This window comes from Coregonus clupeaformis, chromosome 19 (assembly GCF_020615455.1).
Source record: "Coregonus clupeaformis isolate EN_2021a chromosome 19, ASM2061545v1, whole genome shotgun sequence".
NCBI classification, from domain to species: domain Eukaryota; kingdom Metazoa; phylum Chordata; class Actinopteri; order Salmoniformes; family Salmonidae; genus Coregonus; species Coregonus clupeaformis.
Genome location: NC_059210.1, coordinates 2,999,122 through 3,018,313, shown reverse-complemented (window position 1 = coordinate 3,018,313; position 19,192 = coordinate 2,999,122). Strand labels below are relative to the sequence as shown.

Sequence of the window (19,192 nt, the reverse complement as noted above, 5' to 3'; positions counted from 1 at the left end):
TGACACGTAGGTTTAAAGTCCTTCAGTTATTCCGTTTTTTTTTTACACCTAGCTTCCAACATCATGCCCATTATCTTCTATTGAATAACATTGAATAGTATGCTAATCCTACCTAAATTAAGTAGTCTACTGCATAAGTAGTTTTAGTTTTTTAATCGCACACATCTAGAAGACATGCAAGCAAAATAAAACTGCTATTCCAGTTGTAAACGCTGAAATATTTATTTTGTATTCAGTCATATATACCTTAGTAAAGTACATTTCTTCATACAGTAAGTGCTTTTCAAAATGTGTTCAAGTTGCTGTGAGGTAATTACCTGAGTCTGAGGTATACGGACAAAAGGAAGCAGTGAAGTCGATAACAAGGTCAAACAAATCCACCTCTGACTTAACCACAATACCACCTTATATATATAACACAAAAGACGTTCATGGCTGACAACTGACAGAGAAAAACAGTTGAAATGGTCTTGCCACAGCGTTTATGCGGCCTCAAACATCTTCTTCCTGCCGTCCATGCCGGCCTTGTCATCAATGTTCTTACGCCAGTCACCAACTGTATCTTTGTCCTTTAATGGAGAGTAGGTGTTACAGCAGAAATATTAGGTCAAGATTGACTCTAAGCTATTTGTTTTGATCAAGGAAATTATTTATATTGAGCTTTAAGGGGTTTATAAAAGGAAAATAAGTAAATAGGGTGTTATTAATCAATATGGAGTGATATTAGTGCCAAAATAATTGGATATGAGTAGAATGATTGACTACAAATGTAATGTATGTTGGCACTGATACATAGCCTCGGGAAGTAAGGGTGCTGGAGGTGCTGCAGCACCCAAAATTATAGGATTACTCCTGCCTGTACAGAAAATAAATACAATAATTCAGATTACTACACCAGAGAGCATTATTTAGCCAGAGAGGATCAATAGCTTCTTTAGCTGTGGATTGTGTGTAAACACAAGCGCATACAGTCAGGAAGCCCGCCACAATTTGGGCATGCTGCAAATACCAAACAGCTGATTGTGAGAGTTACGGCTATCAGTGAACAGCAGCTAAAATATCCTGGCCTCTCGTAATATTTTGAAATACAATCGCGGGAAAAACTGTTTGGAAAGCAAATGCTACCGCTGAAAAGAGAATTTAGGCTACCAAAGTATTACCTATACAGTGGGGGGGAAAAGTATTTAGTCAGCCACCAATTGTGCAAGTTCTCCAACTTACAAAGATGAGAGAGGCCTGTAATTTTCATCATAGGTACACGTCAACTATGACAGTCAAAATGAGAAAAAGAAAATCCAGAAAATCACATTGTAGGATTTTTAATGAATTTATTTGCAAATTATGGTGGAAAATAAGTATTTGGTCAATAACAAAAGTTTCTCAATACTTTGTTATATACCCTTTGTTGGCAATGACACAGGTCAAACGTTTTCTGTAAGTCTTCACAAGGTTTTCACACACTGTTGCTGGTATTTTGGCCCATTCCTCCATGCAGATCTCCTCTAGAGCAGTGATGTTTTGGGGCTGTCGCTGGGCAACACGGACTTTCAACTCCCTCCAAAGATTTTCTATGGGGTTGAGATCTGGAGACTGGCTAGGCCACTCCAGGACCTTGAAATGCTTCTTACGAAGCCACTCCTTCGTTGCCCGGGCGGTGTGTTTGGGATCATTGTCATGCTGAAAGACCCAGCCACGTTTCATCTTCAATGGCCTTGCTGATGGAAGGAGGTTTTCACTCAAAATCTCACGATACATGGCCCCATTCATTCTTTCCTTTACACGGATCAGTCGTCCTGGTCCCTTTGCAGAAAAACAGCCCCAAAGCATGATGTTTCCACCCCCATGCTTCACAGTAGGTATGGTGTTCTTTGGATGCAACTCAGCATTCTTTGTCCTCCAAACACGACGAGTTGAGTTTTTACCAAAAAGTTATATTTTGGTTTCATCTGACCATATGACATTCTCCCAATCCTCTTCTGGATCATCCAAATGCACTCTAGCAAACTTCAGACGGGCCTGGACATGTACTGGCTTAAGCAGGGGGACACGTCTGGCACTGCAGGATTTGAGTCCCTGGCGGCGTAGTGTGTTACTGATGGTAGGCTTTGTTACTTTGGTCCCAGTTCTCTGCAGGTCATTCACTAGGTCCCCCCGTGTGGTTGTGGGATTTTTGCTCACCGTTCTTGTGATCATTTTGACCCCACGGGGTGAGATTTTGCGTGGAGCGCCAGATCGAGGGAGATTATCAGTGGTCTTGTATGTCTTCCATTTCCTAATAATTGCTCCCACAGTTGATTTCTTCAAACCAAGCTGCTTACATATTGCAGATTCAGTCTTCCCAGCCTGGTGCAGGTCTACAATTTTGTTTCTGGTGTCCTTTGACAGCTCTTTGGTCTTGGCCATAGTGGAGTTTGGAGTGTGACTGTTTGAGGTTGTGGACAGGTGTCTTTTATACTGATAACAAGTTCAAACAGGTGCCATTAATACAGGTAACGAGTGGAGGACAGAGGAGCCTCTTAAAGAAGAAGTTACAGGTCTGTGAGAGCCAGAAATCTTGCTTGTTTGTAGGTGACCAAATACTTATTTTCCACCATAATTTGCAAATAAATTAATAAAAAATCCTACAATGTGATTTTCTGGATTTTTTTTCCTCAATTTGTCTGTCATAGTTGACGTGTACCTATGATGAAAATTACAGGCCTCTCTCATCTTTTTAAGTGGGAGAACTTGCACAATTGGTGGCTGACTAAATACTTTTTTCCCCCACTGTAGTTAAGCTACCAAATATGTTATCAACTTTGCAATATTGAGGGCACAGCATTGTTTTACAAAGTATCTTTGAGAGATAGGCTATTGGCATGACTGCATCTGCCATCGCTGGTAATGCGTGTATTCAGTATCTTCATCATCGGGAGTCAATGCCACTTGAAAGCTTTTGAGGACTATAATTTCCTCCTCATATTGTACAGTCTGTGTGTCTCCACTCTTTTCGTTGGCCTAAGCTATTGGTTGCATTCAAGGCTAGGTCGTTTCGATTTATCTCAGTTTGTCAGTGTCAGAATGCTGTCCATTTGATAATTTGTGTGGTATTAAAAACTAGTCACGTCAAATTATGTAGAATTGCATGAAATGCGGTTTAAAAATTGCACATTTTCCCTGGACCTTACTAAATGCCTGGACTCCTTTTTCCGTATGTGTGCATAGTATATATATTTTTTAAACATAACTATGCCTCCATGCTACTCACATCCTCTTTGACTTCCTTCTTCACTTGTTTCAGGTTGGCTCTCAGATCCATGGTCACCTTGTGCTTGGAGCCGAGCAGTGCCTGGAGCATAGCATCAGCAGACATACGCACTTTCTTCAGTGCTGGCTTCTTCATGCCCTGGATCTCAACCACTTTAATCCTCAAATCATCAATCTGTAAAGAGTGAAGGTCAGGAAAAACGCAAGATATGCACTTTTATCTTCAAGTCATCAATCTAAACAAGAGAGAAAATCAACAAATGTAATCAACCTCAACTGGATGACAACAGGATCTCATTTGATGGATATATTAGGGTTTCTGTACCTCTTTGTCACACTTGCCCACTTTGCCTGCCAGGTCGTATCTCTCCTCATCCACTTTATCAATCTGGTGATGGATTGTCTTGCACATTTCCTGCAGTTGGTTATCAACAAAAGGAACCTTCAACAACTGCACTGTGGTGTGACAGTGAATTTCCTACTGTGTAGATTGAAAATCCAGTTTAAAGGCACAGTGCAGTCAAACACATGATTTTCCTGTGTTTTAAAAACACTGAGTGTACAAAACATTAGGAACACCTGCTCTTTCCATGACATAGACTGACTAGGTGAATCCAGGTGAAAGCTATGATACCTTATTGATGTCACTTGTTAAATCCACTTCAATCAGTGTAGATGAAGGGGAGGAGACAGGTTAAAGAAGGACTTTTAAACCTTGAGACAATTGAGACATGGATTGTGTATGTGCGCCATTCAGAGCGTGAATGGGCAAGACAAAAGATTTAAGTGCCTTTGAACGGGGTATGGTAGTAGGTGCCAGGCGCACCGGTTTGAGTGTGTCAAGAACTGCAATGCTGCTGGGTTTTTGATGCTCAACAGTTTCCCCGTGTGTATCAAAAATGGTCCACCACCCAAAGGACATCCAGCTAACTTGACACAACTGTGGGAAGCATTGAGGTCAACATGGGCAGGCATCCCTGTGGAGTGCTTTCGACACCTTGCACAGTCCATGCCCCGACGAATTGAGGCTGTTCTGAGGGCAGAAGGGAGTGCAACTCAATATAAGCAAGGTGTTCCTAATGTTTTGTACACTCAGTGTATATTTCCACACTATGAGGTTGGAATAATACTGGGAAATTGTGAAAATTATGATAATTCCCTTAAAGTGTAAGACCCGTTTGAAAAGACGGCCTGAAATTTCATCCCGTTTTGATGGGATGGAGTTTTGGCCTGCCTGGAGACAACCTCTCTGCCAATAAAAGCTAGTTTTCAGTTTTCCCCTCCCCACTCAGACCCCTCCCAGACAGTCCTAGCAAAATTCTTGCTTGAGAAATTGCTCTTTGCTAAGAAGCTATTTTTGTATCATTTTGACCATTGTAATTGAAAACAATCACTGTAAGGTACTTAATTGTTACCCATAAATGATGCCTGCATTGGACCGTAATGAATGTCTCTTTAAGCACTTCTTTGTGAAGCCATGGTAAACACTGGTGATTTCAACTATTGGTGATACTGTACCTGCAGTTCCGCCAATGACCCAGGCAGGTCCAATGCAGGGCAGTTCTCATCCATGTACCTTTTTTTCTCTTCCACTGCCTCTATGGCCTCTGCCTCTAGCAAGCCCTTAGCAATCTGGAGCATTAAGCTCTGGAGGAGAGAGAAGCATGAATGTTGACACAACTGGATGACGGTTAACAGGGGGATACACATCACAACACACAGACACTTTCATAATAATAATAGAATATATTTTGCTCAAAATCAAGTTACATTACAAAGATAACAATTAAATGTTACTAGAGACAATTTACCTTCAAATGATGCTTGCGACTCGATGACATTTTTTTCCTAAAATAGTTTTTCAAAAGGTGAGAATTTCCCCAAAAGGTATACATTTCTGATACAAATAATGGTTTGACATGGGGCTCATATAATGAGTTTCCAACTATTAATAATAAAAAAAGGCTATTTCTTGATTTCCATGGATGCCCATGATCCTGAAGATTACATCATAATTAGAGTGAATACTATATTTTCTTTTCCACACTGAGCATGTAAAAAACATCCCTTCTTACCCATAGATGAACACCAACATAAAGGTGATGTTAACATTATTCAAACAGGGCAGAAAATATATACTGATATATACTGATATAAAACATATTGGAACTTACTCAGACATCTTGGGCTTTTGTTTGCTTCAGACCCCTTTGAAAAGAAACAACAATACAACAATGTAATAAACTCACAGAATATACAATTAACTTGCAAATACTTTTGCACTCTTGACAACATTTTCTTTATTTGAATAGCATTTGAATATCAACAGCAATCTTTGACCAAACATGATTGACTTCGATGAATGAGATGTAACATTCTGCTCACTCCACAGCTTGCTTGAATATTGCCAATGGTCCTATTGAATTGGATCGTTTTCTTTTTTTGTATATATATATACAGTGGGGAAAACAAGTATTTGATACACTGCCGATTTTGCAGGTTTTCCTACTTACAAAGCATGTAGAGGTCTGTAATTTTTATCATAGGTACACTTCCAGAAAATCACATTGTATGATTTTTAATTAATTAATTTGCATTTTATTGCATGACATAAGTATTTGATACATCAGAAAAGCAGAACTTAATATTTGGTACAGAAACCTTTGTTTGCAATTACAGAGATCAAACGTTTCCTGTAGGTCTTGACCAGGTTTGCACACACTGCAGCAGGGATTATGGCCCACTCCTCCATACAGACCTTCTCCAGATCCTTCAGGTTTCGGGGCTGTCGCTGGGCAATACGGACTTTCAGCTCCCTCCAAAGATTTTCTCTTGGGTTCAGGCCTGGAGACTGGCTAGACCACTCCAGGACCTTGAGATGCTTCTTACGGAGCCACTCCTTAGTTGCCCTGGCTGTGTGTTTCGGGTCGTTGTCATGCTGGAAGACCCAGCCACGACCCATCTTCAATGCTCTTACTGAGGGAAGGAGGTTGTTGCCCAAGATCTCGTGATACATGGCCCCATCCATCCTCCCCTGAATACGGTGCAGTCGTCCTGTACCCTTTGCAGAAAAGCATCCCCAAAGAATGATGTTTCCACCTCCATGCTTCACGGTTGGGATGGTGTTCTTGGGGTTGTACTCATCCTTCTTCTTCCTCTAAACACGGCGAGTGGAGTTTAGACCAAAAAACTATATTTTTGTCTCATCAGACCACATGACCTTCTCCCATTCCTCCTCTGGATCATCCAGATGGTCATTGGCAAACTTCAGACGGGCCTGGACATGCGCTGGCTTGAACAGGGGGGACCTTGCGTGCGCTGCAGGATTTTTAATCCATGACGGCGTAGTGTGTTACTAATGGTTTTCTTTGAGACTGTGGTCCCAGCTCTCTTCAGGTCATTGACCAGGTCCTGCCGTGTAGTTCTGGGCTGATCCCTCACCTTCCTCATGATCATTGATGCCCCACGAGGTGAGATCTTGCAAGGAGCCCCAGACCGAGAGTGATTGACCGTCATCTTGAACTTCTTCCATTTTCTAATAATTGCGCCAACAGTTGTTGCCTTCTCACCAAGCTGCTTGTCTATTGTCCTGTAGCCCATCCCAGCCTTGTGCAGGTCTACAATTTTATCCCTGATGTCCTTACACAGCTCTCTGGTCTTGGCCATTGTGGAGAGGTTGGAGTCTGTTTGATTGAGTGTGTGGACAGGTGTCTTTTATACAGGTAATGAGTTCAAACAGGTGCAGTTAACACAGGTAATGAGTGGAGAACAGGAGGGCTTCTTAAAGAAAAACTAACAGGTCTGTGAGAGCCGGAATTCTTACTGGTTGGTAGGTGATCAAATACTTATGTCATGCAATAAAATTCTAATTAATTACTTAAAAATCATACAATGTGATTTTCTGGATTTTTGTTGTAGATTCCGTCTCTCACAGTTGAAGTTTACCTATGATAAAAATGACAGACCTCTACATGCTTTGTAAGTAGGAAAACCTGCAAAATCGGCAGTGTATCAAATACTTGTTCTCCCCACTGTATATGTATATTTTATAACAATTATAAAGACAAACAGAAAATAAACAAAATGAGGATCACATACACAAAATATTTTACATACAAAACAAAATCAAATAGAGCAGACATAATTTTCAGCAACCGATACAATTTTAAAGTACAGTTAGTGCTCGATTCAATCAGATCTGCTTTAGCCAACATCCACATAGCGGTTGTTTTGGCAGTGTCGGAGGTAGAACTTCGTTACAGCTGTCATATCCACAAGTAGTTACCGGTATTACACCTACGAGTGGGGCGGGTGGGGCTTTTTTTGTGACAATGATCGCTAGAGCAGCTACTCACAAATTTCATGGCTCCAACACAGTTCCACCTCTGACACCGCCAAAACATCCGCTATGCAAGTGTCTGCTATCATCGGTTAATGCTGGGTCTGATTGAATCTAGGCCTTAGTATTACAACTTAACAGATAGCAGCAGATATAATTTCATAATACTGTTAATGTTGTTAATGAAGATATATATTTTTAGAGCTTTTCAAAACAACTAGTATTATAAATGTAGATGAAATATGAAGTAGGATGCTTTGTTCTATAAAGGAAAATAGCAGAGACCATTCACTATTTAAAAAATGCTGGGTTAAAAACAACCCAATTTGGGTTATTTGGTAACCCAGCGCGTGGTAAATATTGGACCGAGATATTGGACAGAACAGTTATTTTGACCCAGCCAGTTGGGTTGCGTGAATAACCCAAAATGTTGGGTTGTTGGAATTACCAAAACACGGGTTAATTTAACCATTAGTTGGGTATTTTTTACTTTCATGCTGGGTTGACCTAGCAGCTGTTTTTTTTTCAACGTAATCCTTAGGTTATTTTCAAGAGGCATGGCTTATTTGGGGCATGGCTTTCCGATAGATCTTATTGACCACCCGTGAGAGTAAATGTCATTCCTGTTCATCATGTTAAGTTCACATACTGAATTATTTTTCACACATTCTTCTATAATATTACGATTATTTATTACATATTATAATAAGGTATATCAACTTATTGCATAAGGGATACCACGTTATTGCATCCCAACAATTTACATAGGCTTTTAAGGAACTCATACACTTCTGTAAGCCTCATTGAAGCTACAAAAATGGCAATGTTCAGTGGGTGGGTTGTAATTCTTCCAAAACGCAAGAATACGTTTCTTAGCAAAGTACAAATAGTTATCAGCAACCTTATCTTGTCTGAATCAAGCATTTAATTAACGAGGTAAAGGCTTGGGGATTGTACCAATTCCATATTGAAATCATCTGTCTGAGTAGCTGTATGAATAGAGTTCTAGAAATTTGTTTTTTTGCACTGCCACAATAGGTCCAAAAAAGTTACTTTCTCAGTCTTACATTTCAGGCAATTTGGTGAAGTCTCTGGGAAAATACGGTTTAATTTAACAGGAGTAAAATAAAACTTGAAAATGAATTTGTAGTTAGTTTCCTTAATATTGGGACTAGTAAGTTGGTAGTGGATCTTTTTACAGATCTCAAGCCATACCTCCTCATCAAATTCCATGCCTAGGTCATTTTCCCACACCCTTTGAAGAGGGACAAAGGAGGATTCACATTGTTTGGATAATGTACAATACAGCCTAGCAATTATTCCTTTGATAGATATAGATGTGGCTATTCATTCTTCAATTCTGACAACTGAAATCTCAACCTTTCCTTCTTTTACAAACATAAAGACAACAGTTCTGATTTGAAGATATTTTATCAAATCTGTGCCAGGGATGTTATATTCAATAAATTACTTCAATGTATTACATCCACTATGGAACAAGTCTGCAAACATCCTAACAAAGGAGGTTGGTGGCACCTCAATTGGGGAGGACGGGCTCGTGGTAACGGCTGGAGCGGAATGAGTGGAATAGTATCAAATACATCAAACACATGGTTTCCATGGGTTTGATACCATTCCATTCGTTCCGTTAGACATTATTATGAGCCGTCCTCCCCTCAGCAGCCTCCAATGCCTCCTAAGACCCCGCAAGCATAAATTATGAATGCCAACCTTTGAGAACACATTGGGCAAGTCAGGGTTAGAAGAAATAGGAGCAGGTGTTCGAAATACCCAAGTGCTTTCTACAGTCTGCCCATGCCATTAATGTGTTGTACATAAAGAAGGTCTTACTGTTATCACATATATCTTCAGAGGTAAAGGATGGCTAGATTGAGATTCAATCTGAACCCATAGGGAGTCCAGTCTGCCCAAAGTCCAGGACAGCAAATTGCAAGTTTGGGCTGATCAATAGTAATGTTGGAAATTGGGCAGACCCAGAACCCCCATAGACTCAGGTTTGACCAGAGTAGAGTACTTAATTCTGCATTTTTTTTGTACCATATAAACCTCAAAACACATTTCTTCAAAGTATCAAAACAATATTATGGTAAATAACAGGGCAACATTTGAAATAAATAATGAAGTCTGGAAAGAACGTTCATCCTGATTATGTTTATCCATCCAATCATTGTTACTGGGAGAGTGGACAAACGGATCAGGTCTTCTTTAATTTTGCTAACAATGGGAGTGTTATATTCTTTAAACAGATTCTTTAGGGCTGTGGTAACATTTTTTCCAGATATTTGAATCCATTTGGTTTCCAAGAGAAAGGGCAGACTAAATAGCTGGCTATTTAACAAACAAGCATTAGATTTGCTTTGTATCCAGAGAATTTACCAAATTGGGCAATAGTATCAATGATATGTGAAATGGAGTTCACTGGGTTTACAACATACAATATCATATTATCTGCATATAAAGATACTGTAGCTTATGTTCCTGATCTGCAATAGTGGGAACTCTGATACTCTCATTGGAACGTATGGACTCTGCCAACGGTTCTACGGCCATCGGAAGAGGAGGGGAGACAGAGGACTGCCAATGCCCCTACTCAGGGGGAATTGTTGTGACCTTAAACCATTAGTGGACACCATAGCTCTGGGACTGCTATAAATCGCTTTCACCCATTTTTTGAAATTAGCTAACATATTACATTTTTGCAAAACAGAAAAGAGGAAATTCTATTCAACTCTGTCAAACACCTTTGCAGCATCTGATGACAATAGTATAGGAGTCTTATACTCATTTAAGTGGTCGATAACATCAAACAGTCCTGACGTTATCTGATAAATACCCTTTTTTTATCAATCCTGTTTGGACGGGTTTAATAAGCAAGTGTAATAGGGGATCTAGTCGTCTGGCTATCAATTTAGTCATTTACATTTTAGTAATTTAGCAGATGCTCTTATCCAGAGCAACTTACAGTTAGTGAGTGCATACATTATTTTATCATACTGGCCCCCCGTGGGAATCGAACCCACCACCCTGGCGTTGCAAACACCATGCTCTACCAACTGAGCTACATCCCTGCCGGCCATTCCTTCCCCTACCCTGGACGACTTGTGCGCCACCCCATGGTTCTCCCAGTCTCAGCCAGCTACGACAGAGCCTGGATTCAAACCAGGATCTCTAGTGGCACAGCTAGCACTGCGATGCAGTGCCTTAGACCACTGTGCCACTCGGGAGTACACCGAATAATCATTTTATAATCGAAATTCAACAAACTTCAAAACAAGAGCATTCTAATGGTCTTTCCCACTTTTAAGCAAGACAGCGATACAAGCTGTATTCATAGAATCAGGTAAAATTCCCTTAGTACAAAAGTTGGCTATCATAGCTATAAATATTGGATCCAGCCACCCTAGTCATAGACTGTTCTCTCTGCTACCGCACGGCAAGCGGTACCAGAGCGCCAAGTCTAGGTCCAAAAGGCTTCTTAACAGCTTCTACCCCCAAGCCATAAGACTCCTGAACTGCTAATCATGGCTACCCGGACTATTTTCATTGTCCTCCCCACCCCACCCCCTCTTTTACGCTGCTGCTACTCTGTTTATTATCTATGTATAGTCACTTTAACTCTACCCACATGTAAATATTACCTCAATTACCGCGACTAACCGGTGCCCCTGCACATTGACTCTGTACTGGTATCCCCTGTATGTAGCCTCCCTATGTGCACAAAAGTTTTGAGAAAGACACAAATGTTGGTCTTCACAAAGTTTGCTGCTTCAGTGTTTTTAGATATTTTTGTCAGATGTTACTATGGTATACTGAAGTATAATTACAAACATTCCATAAGTGTCAAATGCTTACGTTTATGCAAAGAGTCAATATTTGCAGTGTTGACCCTTCTTTTTCAAGACCTCTGCAATCCGCCCTGGCATGCTGTCAATTAACTTCTGGGCCACATCCTGACTGATGGCAGCCCATTCTTGCATAATCAATGCATGGAGTTTGTCAGAATTTGTGGGTTTTTGTTTATCCACCTGCCTCTTGAGGATTGACCACAAGTTCTCAATGGGATTAAGGTCTGGGGAGTTTCCTGGCCATGGATCCAAAATACCTATGTTTTGTTCCCCGAGCCACTTAGTTATCACTTTTGCCTTATGGCAAGGTGCTCCATCATGCTGGAAAAGGCATTGTTCGTCACCAAACTGTTCTTGGATGGTTGGGAGAAGTTGCTCTCGGAGGATGTGTTGGTACCATTCTTTATTCATGGCTGTGTTCTTAGGCAAAATTGTGAGTGAGCCCACTCCCTTGGCTGAGAAGCAACCCCACACATGAATGGTCTCAGGATGCTTTACTGTTGGCATGACACAGGACTGATGGTAGCGCTCACCTTGTCTTCTCCGGAAAAGCTTTTTTCTGGATGCCCCAAACAATCGGAAAGGGGATTCATCAGAGAAAATGACTTCACCCCAGTCCTCAGCAGTCCAATCCCTGTACCTTTTGCAGAATATCAGTCTGTCCCTGATGTTTTTCCTGGAGAGAAGTGGCTTCCTCGCTGCCCTTCTTGACACCAGGCCATCCTCCAAAAGTCTTCACCTCACTGTTCGTGCAGATGCACTCACACCTGCCTGCTGCCATTCCTGAGCAAGCTCTGCACTGGTGGTGCCCCGATCCCGCAGCTGAATCAACTTTATGAGACGGCCCTGGTGCTTGCTGGACTTTCTTGGGCGCCCTGAAGCCATCTTCACAACAATTGAACCTCTCTCCTTGAAGATCTTGATGATCCGATAAATGGTTGATTTAGGTGCAATCTTGCTAGCAGCAATATCCTTGCCTGTGAAGCCCTTTTTGTGCAAAGCAATGATGACGGCACGTGTTTCCTTGCAGGTAACCATGGTTAACAGAGGAAGAACAATGATTTCAAGCACCACCCTCCTTTTAAAGATTCCAGTGTGTTATTCTAACTCAATCAGCATGACAGAGTGATCTACAGCCTTGTCCTCATCAACACTCTCACCTGTGTTAATGAGAGAATCACTGACATGATGTCAGCTGGTCCTTTTGTGGCAGTGCTGAAATGCAGTGGAAATGTTTTTTTGGGATTAAGTTCATTTTCATGGCAAAGAGGGACTTTGCAATTAATTGCAATTCATCTGATCACTCTTCATAACATTCTGGAGTATATGCAAATTGCCACCATAAAAACGAAGGCAGCAGACTTTGTGAAAATTAATATTTGTGTCATTCTCAAAACTTTTGACCACGACTGTACATTAGAAAAGCAGGTATAATCTTTAGCTTGAGCGTTGCGCTCACGCCAGACATCAAGTAGTCGACATTCTGAACTCAGTGTTCAAAACTTTTGCTGATTTAGTTAGGGGTTTGTTTGTCTTATTGGATTTGTCAATAATGGTTGTTCAGAGTACAAATGAATCGTGAATAATGATGAGTGAGAAAGTTACAGAGTGTCAAAGATCATACCCCAAAGACATCATACTACCCTGTTATTGGTAATGGTGTCCCCCCCAAGACATGCTAACCTCCCTTGTTATTGGTAATGGTGTCCCCCCCAAGACATGCTAACCTCCCTTGTTATTGGTAATGGTGTCCCCCCCAAGACATGCTAACCTCCCTTGTTATTGGTAATGTTGTGTTTAGAAACATAATATATTCTTATTTATAATAAAAGTCTAAATGACAGAATACATACGTAATTTACCATTATTTACCATTAATTTCTGTTGGGTACAACATAATTTGAAACACAATCAAAACGAACTGCAAATGCATCCAACATGTTTGTAGAGTCACAAGCTTTATGTAGTCATTGCGTGCCAGGAATATGGGACCAAAAACTAAACTCTTGTCTACTTTATTTATAATATTTAAGGGTGAGTGTCAATCATGTTAACCCCTACCGTTTTGAGAATTTTTGTTTTACTTTTTAAACAAAATCTCTTTCTCTGAGCAATTGTATTAGCATACGATTAACATAATTTCCCATTTTATTTGCATACAATATAGCTCAGTATTTGAATTATTTATTTTATACAGTCTTATCAAGGATGTCAATCATTTCAGACCCCACTGTATATCAGTCAATATCAGTCAAGGCCCTAAATAGCGTAGTGGACAACCCCAGCTACCCTCCCCGCCACAGCCCACATAAATACATGACAACTGAGGACTCATTAGCCAGGTCCAGCACAAAGTTTACGTAAACGTTTTGATTATAGTACATTCTAAGTCAAAGTAAATGTATGTCCACTGACATCAAAGTAAACTAAAGAGTATAGAGCGCCTTCAGAAAGGATTCACACCCCTTGATTTTTTTCCACATTGTGTTGTGTTACAAGGTGAGATTAAAATAGATTTAGTTGACATTTTTTGTCAACGATCTACACAAAATACTCTGTAATGTCAAAGTGGAAGAAAAATTCTGATATTTGTAAAAAATATATGAAAAAAAACACTAATATATCTTGATTACATAAGTATTCAACACCCTGAGTCAATACATGTTAGAATCACCTTTGGCAGTGATTACAACTTTCTGAGTAAGTCTCTAAGAGCTTTGCGCTCTAAGAGCTTTGCGCACCTAGATTGTACAATATATGCACATTATTCTGTCAAATTGGTTGTTGATCATTTCTAAACCGCCATTTTCAAGTCTTGCCATAGATTTTCAATTTCAATTTAACTAAATACTGTAACTAGGCCACTTAGGAACATTGAATGATGTCTTGATAAGCAACACCAGTGTATATTTGGCCTTGTGTTTTAGGTTATTGTCCTGCTGAAAGGTGAATTTGTCTCCCACTGTCAGTTGGAAAGCACACTGAACCAGGTTGTCCTCTAGGGTTTTGCCTGTGCTTAGCTCTATTCCAATGACAAGCATACCCATAACATGATGCAGCCACCACCATGCTTGAAAGGTGGTACTCAGTGACGTGTTGGATTTGCCCAAACATAATGCTTAAGAACATATAGTTAATTTCTTTGCTACATTTTTTGCAGTTTTACTTTAGTGCCTTATTGCAAACAGGGTGCATGTTTTGGAATATTTGTATTCTGTAAAGGCTTCTTTCTTTTCACTCTGACATTTAGGTTAGTATTGTGAAGTAACTACAATGTTGTTGATCCGTCCTCAGTTTTCTCCTATCACAGCCATTAAACTCTAGCTGTTTTAAAGTCACCATTGGCCTCGTGGTGAAATCCCTAAGAGCTTTCCTTCCTCTCCGGCAACTGAGTTAGGAAGGATGCCTGTATCTTTGTAGTGACTGGGTGTATTGATATACCATCTAAAGTATAATTAGTAACTCCACCATGCTCAAGAGGATATTCAATGTCTGTTTTTTTTTTTTACCCATCTACCAATAGGTGCTCTTCTGTGTGAGGCATTGGAAAACCTCCCTGGTCTTTGTGGTTGAATCTGTGTTTGAAATTCACTACTCGACTGAAGCACCTTACAGATAATTGTATGTGTGGGGTACAGAGATGAGGTAGTCAATCAAAAATAATGTTAAACACTACTGTTGCACACAGAGTGAGTCCATACAACTTATTATGTGACTTGGTAAGCACATTTTTACTGCTGAACTTATTTAGGCTTGCCACAACAAAGGGGTTGAATACTTATTGACTCAAGACATTTCAGCTTTTTATTTTTAATTAATAAAAAAAAATAATATGAAAGACATAATTCCACTTTCACATTATGGGATGTGTTAGGCCAGTGACACAAAATCTCAATTTAATCCATTTTAAATTCAGGCTATAACGCAACAAAATGTGGAAAAAGTCAAGGGGTGTGAATACTTTCTGAAGGCACCGTAGCTTTCTAAACAAATTGCTTGTGTAGGAGTCTGGTTTCCAAATGTCACATCAACAGTTCATATATCAAGTAGCAGGCAATGTCCCCAAGAATTAGCTACACTTCATTGGACAGCGATATTCTCCAGAATTGGCCATGTCTGATTCGGTCACGTCAGTCACAAAATTGGAAAAAAATATTATACATGTAACACTATATTCCAGACTACATTGAACTCAAACAAACGTATTAAATGAGATAAATATGTTTTACCCTGCAGTTTCTTTTCCTGTATGATTTCATTTTTCTAAATAAATTCCAGGTTTAAATAACATACACTACGCTACGTATTTGTTTGGACAGTGAAGGTGAAACTTTTAATTTGGCTCTATACTCCAGCATTTTGTTTTTATATCAAATGTTTTATGTGGCGAAAGTACAGAGTATCAACTTTATTTGAGGGTATTTTCATACATATCTGTTTTACCATTTAGAAATGAATTCACTTTATATGTCTAGTCCCCCCATTTGAAGGTGGCATAAGTATTTGGACAAATTCACTTATAGTGTATAAAATGTAGTCAAAAGTTCAGTATTTGGTCATATTCCTAGCACGCAATGACAACATCAAGCCTGTGACTCTACAAACTTGTTGGATGCATTTGCAGTTTGTTTTGGTTGTGTTTTGGATTATGTTGTGCCCAATAGAAATTAATGGTAAATAATGTATTGTGTAATTTTGGAATCACTTTTATTGTCACTTTTAACAATAGAAGTTGTTTCTGAACACTTCTACATTAGTGTAGATGCTACCATGATTACAGATAATCATAAATTAATCATGAATAATGATGAGTGAGAAAGTTACAGATGCACAAAGATCTGGTTAGTATTTTTGGGTGGGTATGATATTTGTTCCTCTGTAACTTTCTCACTCATCATTATTCACTATTCATTCATGATTATCCATAATCGTGGTAGCGTCCACATTAATGTAGAAGTGTTCAGAAACATCTTCTATTCTTATTTACCATAAAAGTGACACCAAAATGACACAATACATTATTCATCGTTCATTTCCTATTGGGAAAACGATAATCCGAAACACAACCAAGATAAATTGCAAATGCATCCAAAAAGTTTGTAGAGACACAAGCTGCATGTAGTCATTGCATGCTCGGAATATGGGACCAAATACTAAACTTTTAGCTACTTGAATACACTATAAGTGAATTTGTCCAAATACTTATGAAAATAGCCTCAAATAGAAGGTGATATTCCGTACTGTCACCTCATATGAAACATTGTATCTCAAATCCAAAATGCTGGGGTATAGAGCCACATTTTACAAATTTGAGCGTACGAATTTTAAATACGTATGGAGTGTATAATGCTACATATGTTAGGAAGCCCAAGTTGCTTGTTAGGGTCAATACTTCTTCATGCCCTCTACATATGGTAAATGCGGTATACTAATAGGACATGCTCAATATAAAATACATAGCTATTGCAGTCATGCCACCTTTCAATTAAAAAACAACAACAAAAACATCATAGCACATGCAGCTCTGCAAGAATAATATTAAACAGTCTAGTATACAAATTAAATCAAATACAGTAGGTTAGTTCAAATTAACTCACACAATCATAATGGCTACAATAAAGTGTGTCTCTTTCTTTATTATCGCCATAGCTGAATATGTATTCAGATACAGTAGGTTTACACCAACAGCTATGAGGCAAACATGGATGGCTTCACAATTGTATGACTAAAAGACAAGTCAGCAAAGTCGTTCATGCTCTATAATATGTGTGTTGTGACAGGAGTATGTCCTAGGGTTATCACTAATTACTTTATCATCCAAGCTTTATATATACCAATTTGAAACAGTCATTTTGCACATAGAGAGACATCTGGTCTGATCTCACGTGTGCAGCTGATTGCAGGGTTTCCAAATAGAAAAAGTAGTGCTAATCCAGAACGGGAGAGCCGGTGGAGTTGCTGAAATCCTGTGATGCTTAACCAAGTCGAGAACAGAGAGCAGATAGAGTCAGGATAGACAGCTGAGGGGTTCTCACCTATTAGAGAAAGCTGGCGATCGAGCAGGACACACGTTTGGGACTGGGGCAGGCAACTGAAATGCTCTGAGGGTTTTAATGGGATTCTATGATGGCTCAGCAAAACTCTACATTTCTCTTTATGAAATTGGTCCCACTCCAGACCAATGGTTCAGCAAGCTGCTGAAACTCTAGCCACAACCTAACCTCCCTGCATATAAATAACCAACCCTTCAAGATTGTTATTCTAGTTTTATTGCAAATTTATTTAACCACCTGTCAATTGCTTTGATGAGTTACAAAATTACAGTGCAGACGGGATAGTTCACTTCTACATCTTTGTACAGTCTTGATAAAGAGATAAGTATTGGCCTTATATTAAACAACTGTTTCTGAGAATATAATATGCATGTTGACTGACATAACTGACAGAGTGGTGGGTAGCCTAGCGGTTAAGAGCATTGGGCCAGTAACTGCAAGGTTGTTGGGTAGAATCCCCGAGCTGACTAGGTAAGATAAAAATAAAATTGATTGTCCCTTGAGCAAGGCACTTAACACTAATTGCTCCTGTAAGTCACTCTGGATAAGAGCGTCTGCTAGATGTAGAACATGTACATAGTTCTGTGATGGTGGGAGAATAAATAAATATCCTCAATAAATAGACACTTACCACTGAAGACTCCATCTGATGTTTAAGTGAATGTTTCTGTTGAGAGTAGGAAAGTAATAAATTACAGTAAATACAAATGTAGACAGGAAATATCATTTGAAACAATTTTTAAAACATAAAATTGCTTAGTCGATTTATTACTTTTAAAACAATTCAACAATGGACTAATAATATACTTGCTAACTTTTTGATGCAAAAAAAAGGAAAAACGACTAAAGTGTACTCCTGAGTGGCGCAGTGGTCTAAGGCACTGCATCGCAGTGCTAACTGTGCCACTAGAGATCCTGGTTCGAATCCAGGCTCTGTCGCAGCCGGCCGCGACCGGGAGACTCATGGGCGGCGCACAATTGGCCCAGCGTCGTCCAGGGTAGGGGAGGGAATGGCCGGCAGGGATGTAGCTCAGTTGATAGAGCATGGCATTTGCAATGCCAGGGTTGTGGGTTTGATTCCCACGGGGGGCCAGTATAAAAAAATATGTATTCACTAACTGTAAGTTGCTCTGGATAAGAGCGTCTGCTAAATGACTAAAATGTAAATGTAAAGAAACTCACCTTCATTTCAGTTGCCCTAGTGGTAAAAAACAAACAGATTTAGGAATTAAAATTAGCAGAATGGCAGGATCTCTATGGGAAAAAACTAGAAAGACCCCAAAAAGTAGAACATTTAACAGAATAGCAACAAAATAAAGCTGTGCCCAATTTTTCAAGCTCTTAAAATACATATAAAATATTTTAAACAAATCTCATTATTTTACTTAACATGTCTTGAAAAGTGTTCTTTATCCAAATACAGTTGTATAACATGACAGAAAGCATTGATTTCAAAACCCCAAGAAACTTGTTACATGCTGCTCCATTTAGACTCCATTGAGATGAGTATCAACTATAGCAGTGATTTGCGTGTGGACTTCTCAATTTGCGTGTGGACAACTAAGCACTCCAGTCTAGAACAATACCAAGGTCCACTCCATACGGTAAAAGTACAGGATAGCGGTTCCGAGATATACACTATCAGTCAAGAGTTTGGACACACCTACTCATTCAAGGGTTTGTCTTTA

General features: G+C 39.5%; 1 protein-coding gene across 4 annotated transcripts; it reads right to left on the bottom strand.

The window, feature by feature from the left end:
- Positions 1 to 207: 207 nt before the first annotated feature.
- Positions 208 to 17,551, bottom strand: LOC121531695 (troponin I, fast skeletal muscle). Of its 4 annotated transcripts, none has more exons than XM_041837070.1 (7): positions 17,487 to 17,551; positions 5,421 to 5,454; positions 5,058 to 5,094; positions 4,765 to 4,893; positions 3,572 to 3,661; positions 3,248 to 3,421; positions 208 to 569 (listed from the first exon to the last, which is right to left on the bottom strand). In XM_041837070.1, exons 2-7 carry the CDS (start codon positions 5,426 to 5,428, stop codon positions 483 to 485), a joined length of 525 nt encoding a protein of 174 aa, XP_041693004.1. In that variant the 5' UTR covers positions 5,429 to 5,454; positions 17,487 to 17,551; the 3' UTR covers positions 208 to 482. The 4 variants fall into 4 exon arrangements, with proteins under 4 accessions (XP_041693004.1, XP_041693005.1, XP_041693006.1 ...); XM_041837071.2 differs by lacking the exon at positions 17,487 to 17,551 and adding an exon at positions 17,337 to 17,472; XM_041837072.1 differs by lacking the exon at positions 5,058 to 5,094 and having other exon boundaries at positions 17,487 to 17,540.
- Positions 17,552 to 19,192: the final 1,641 nt, after the last annotated feature.

Coding starts and splice junctions, on each gene's coding strand:
- LOC121531695 (XM_041837070.1), bottom strand. Junction 3,662..4,764: donor GGTCATTGGCGGAACTGCAG/GTACAGTATCAC, acceptor AACCAACTGCAG/GAAATGTGCAAGACAATCCA. Junction 3,422..3,571: donor TGGGCAAGTGTGACAAAGAG/GTACAGAAACCC, acceptor CACTCTTTACAG/ATTGATGATTTGAGGATTAA.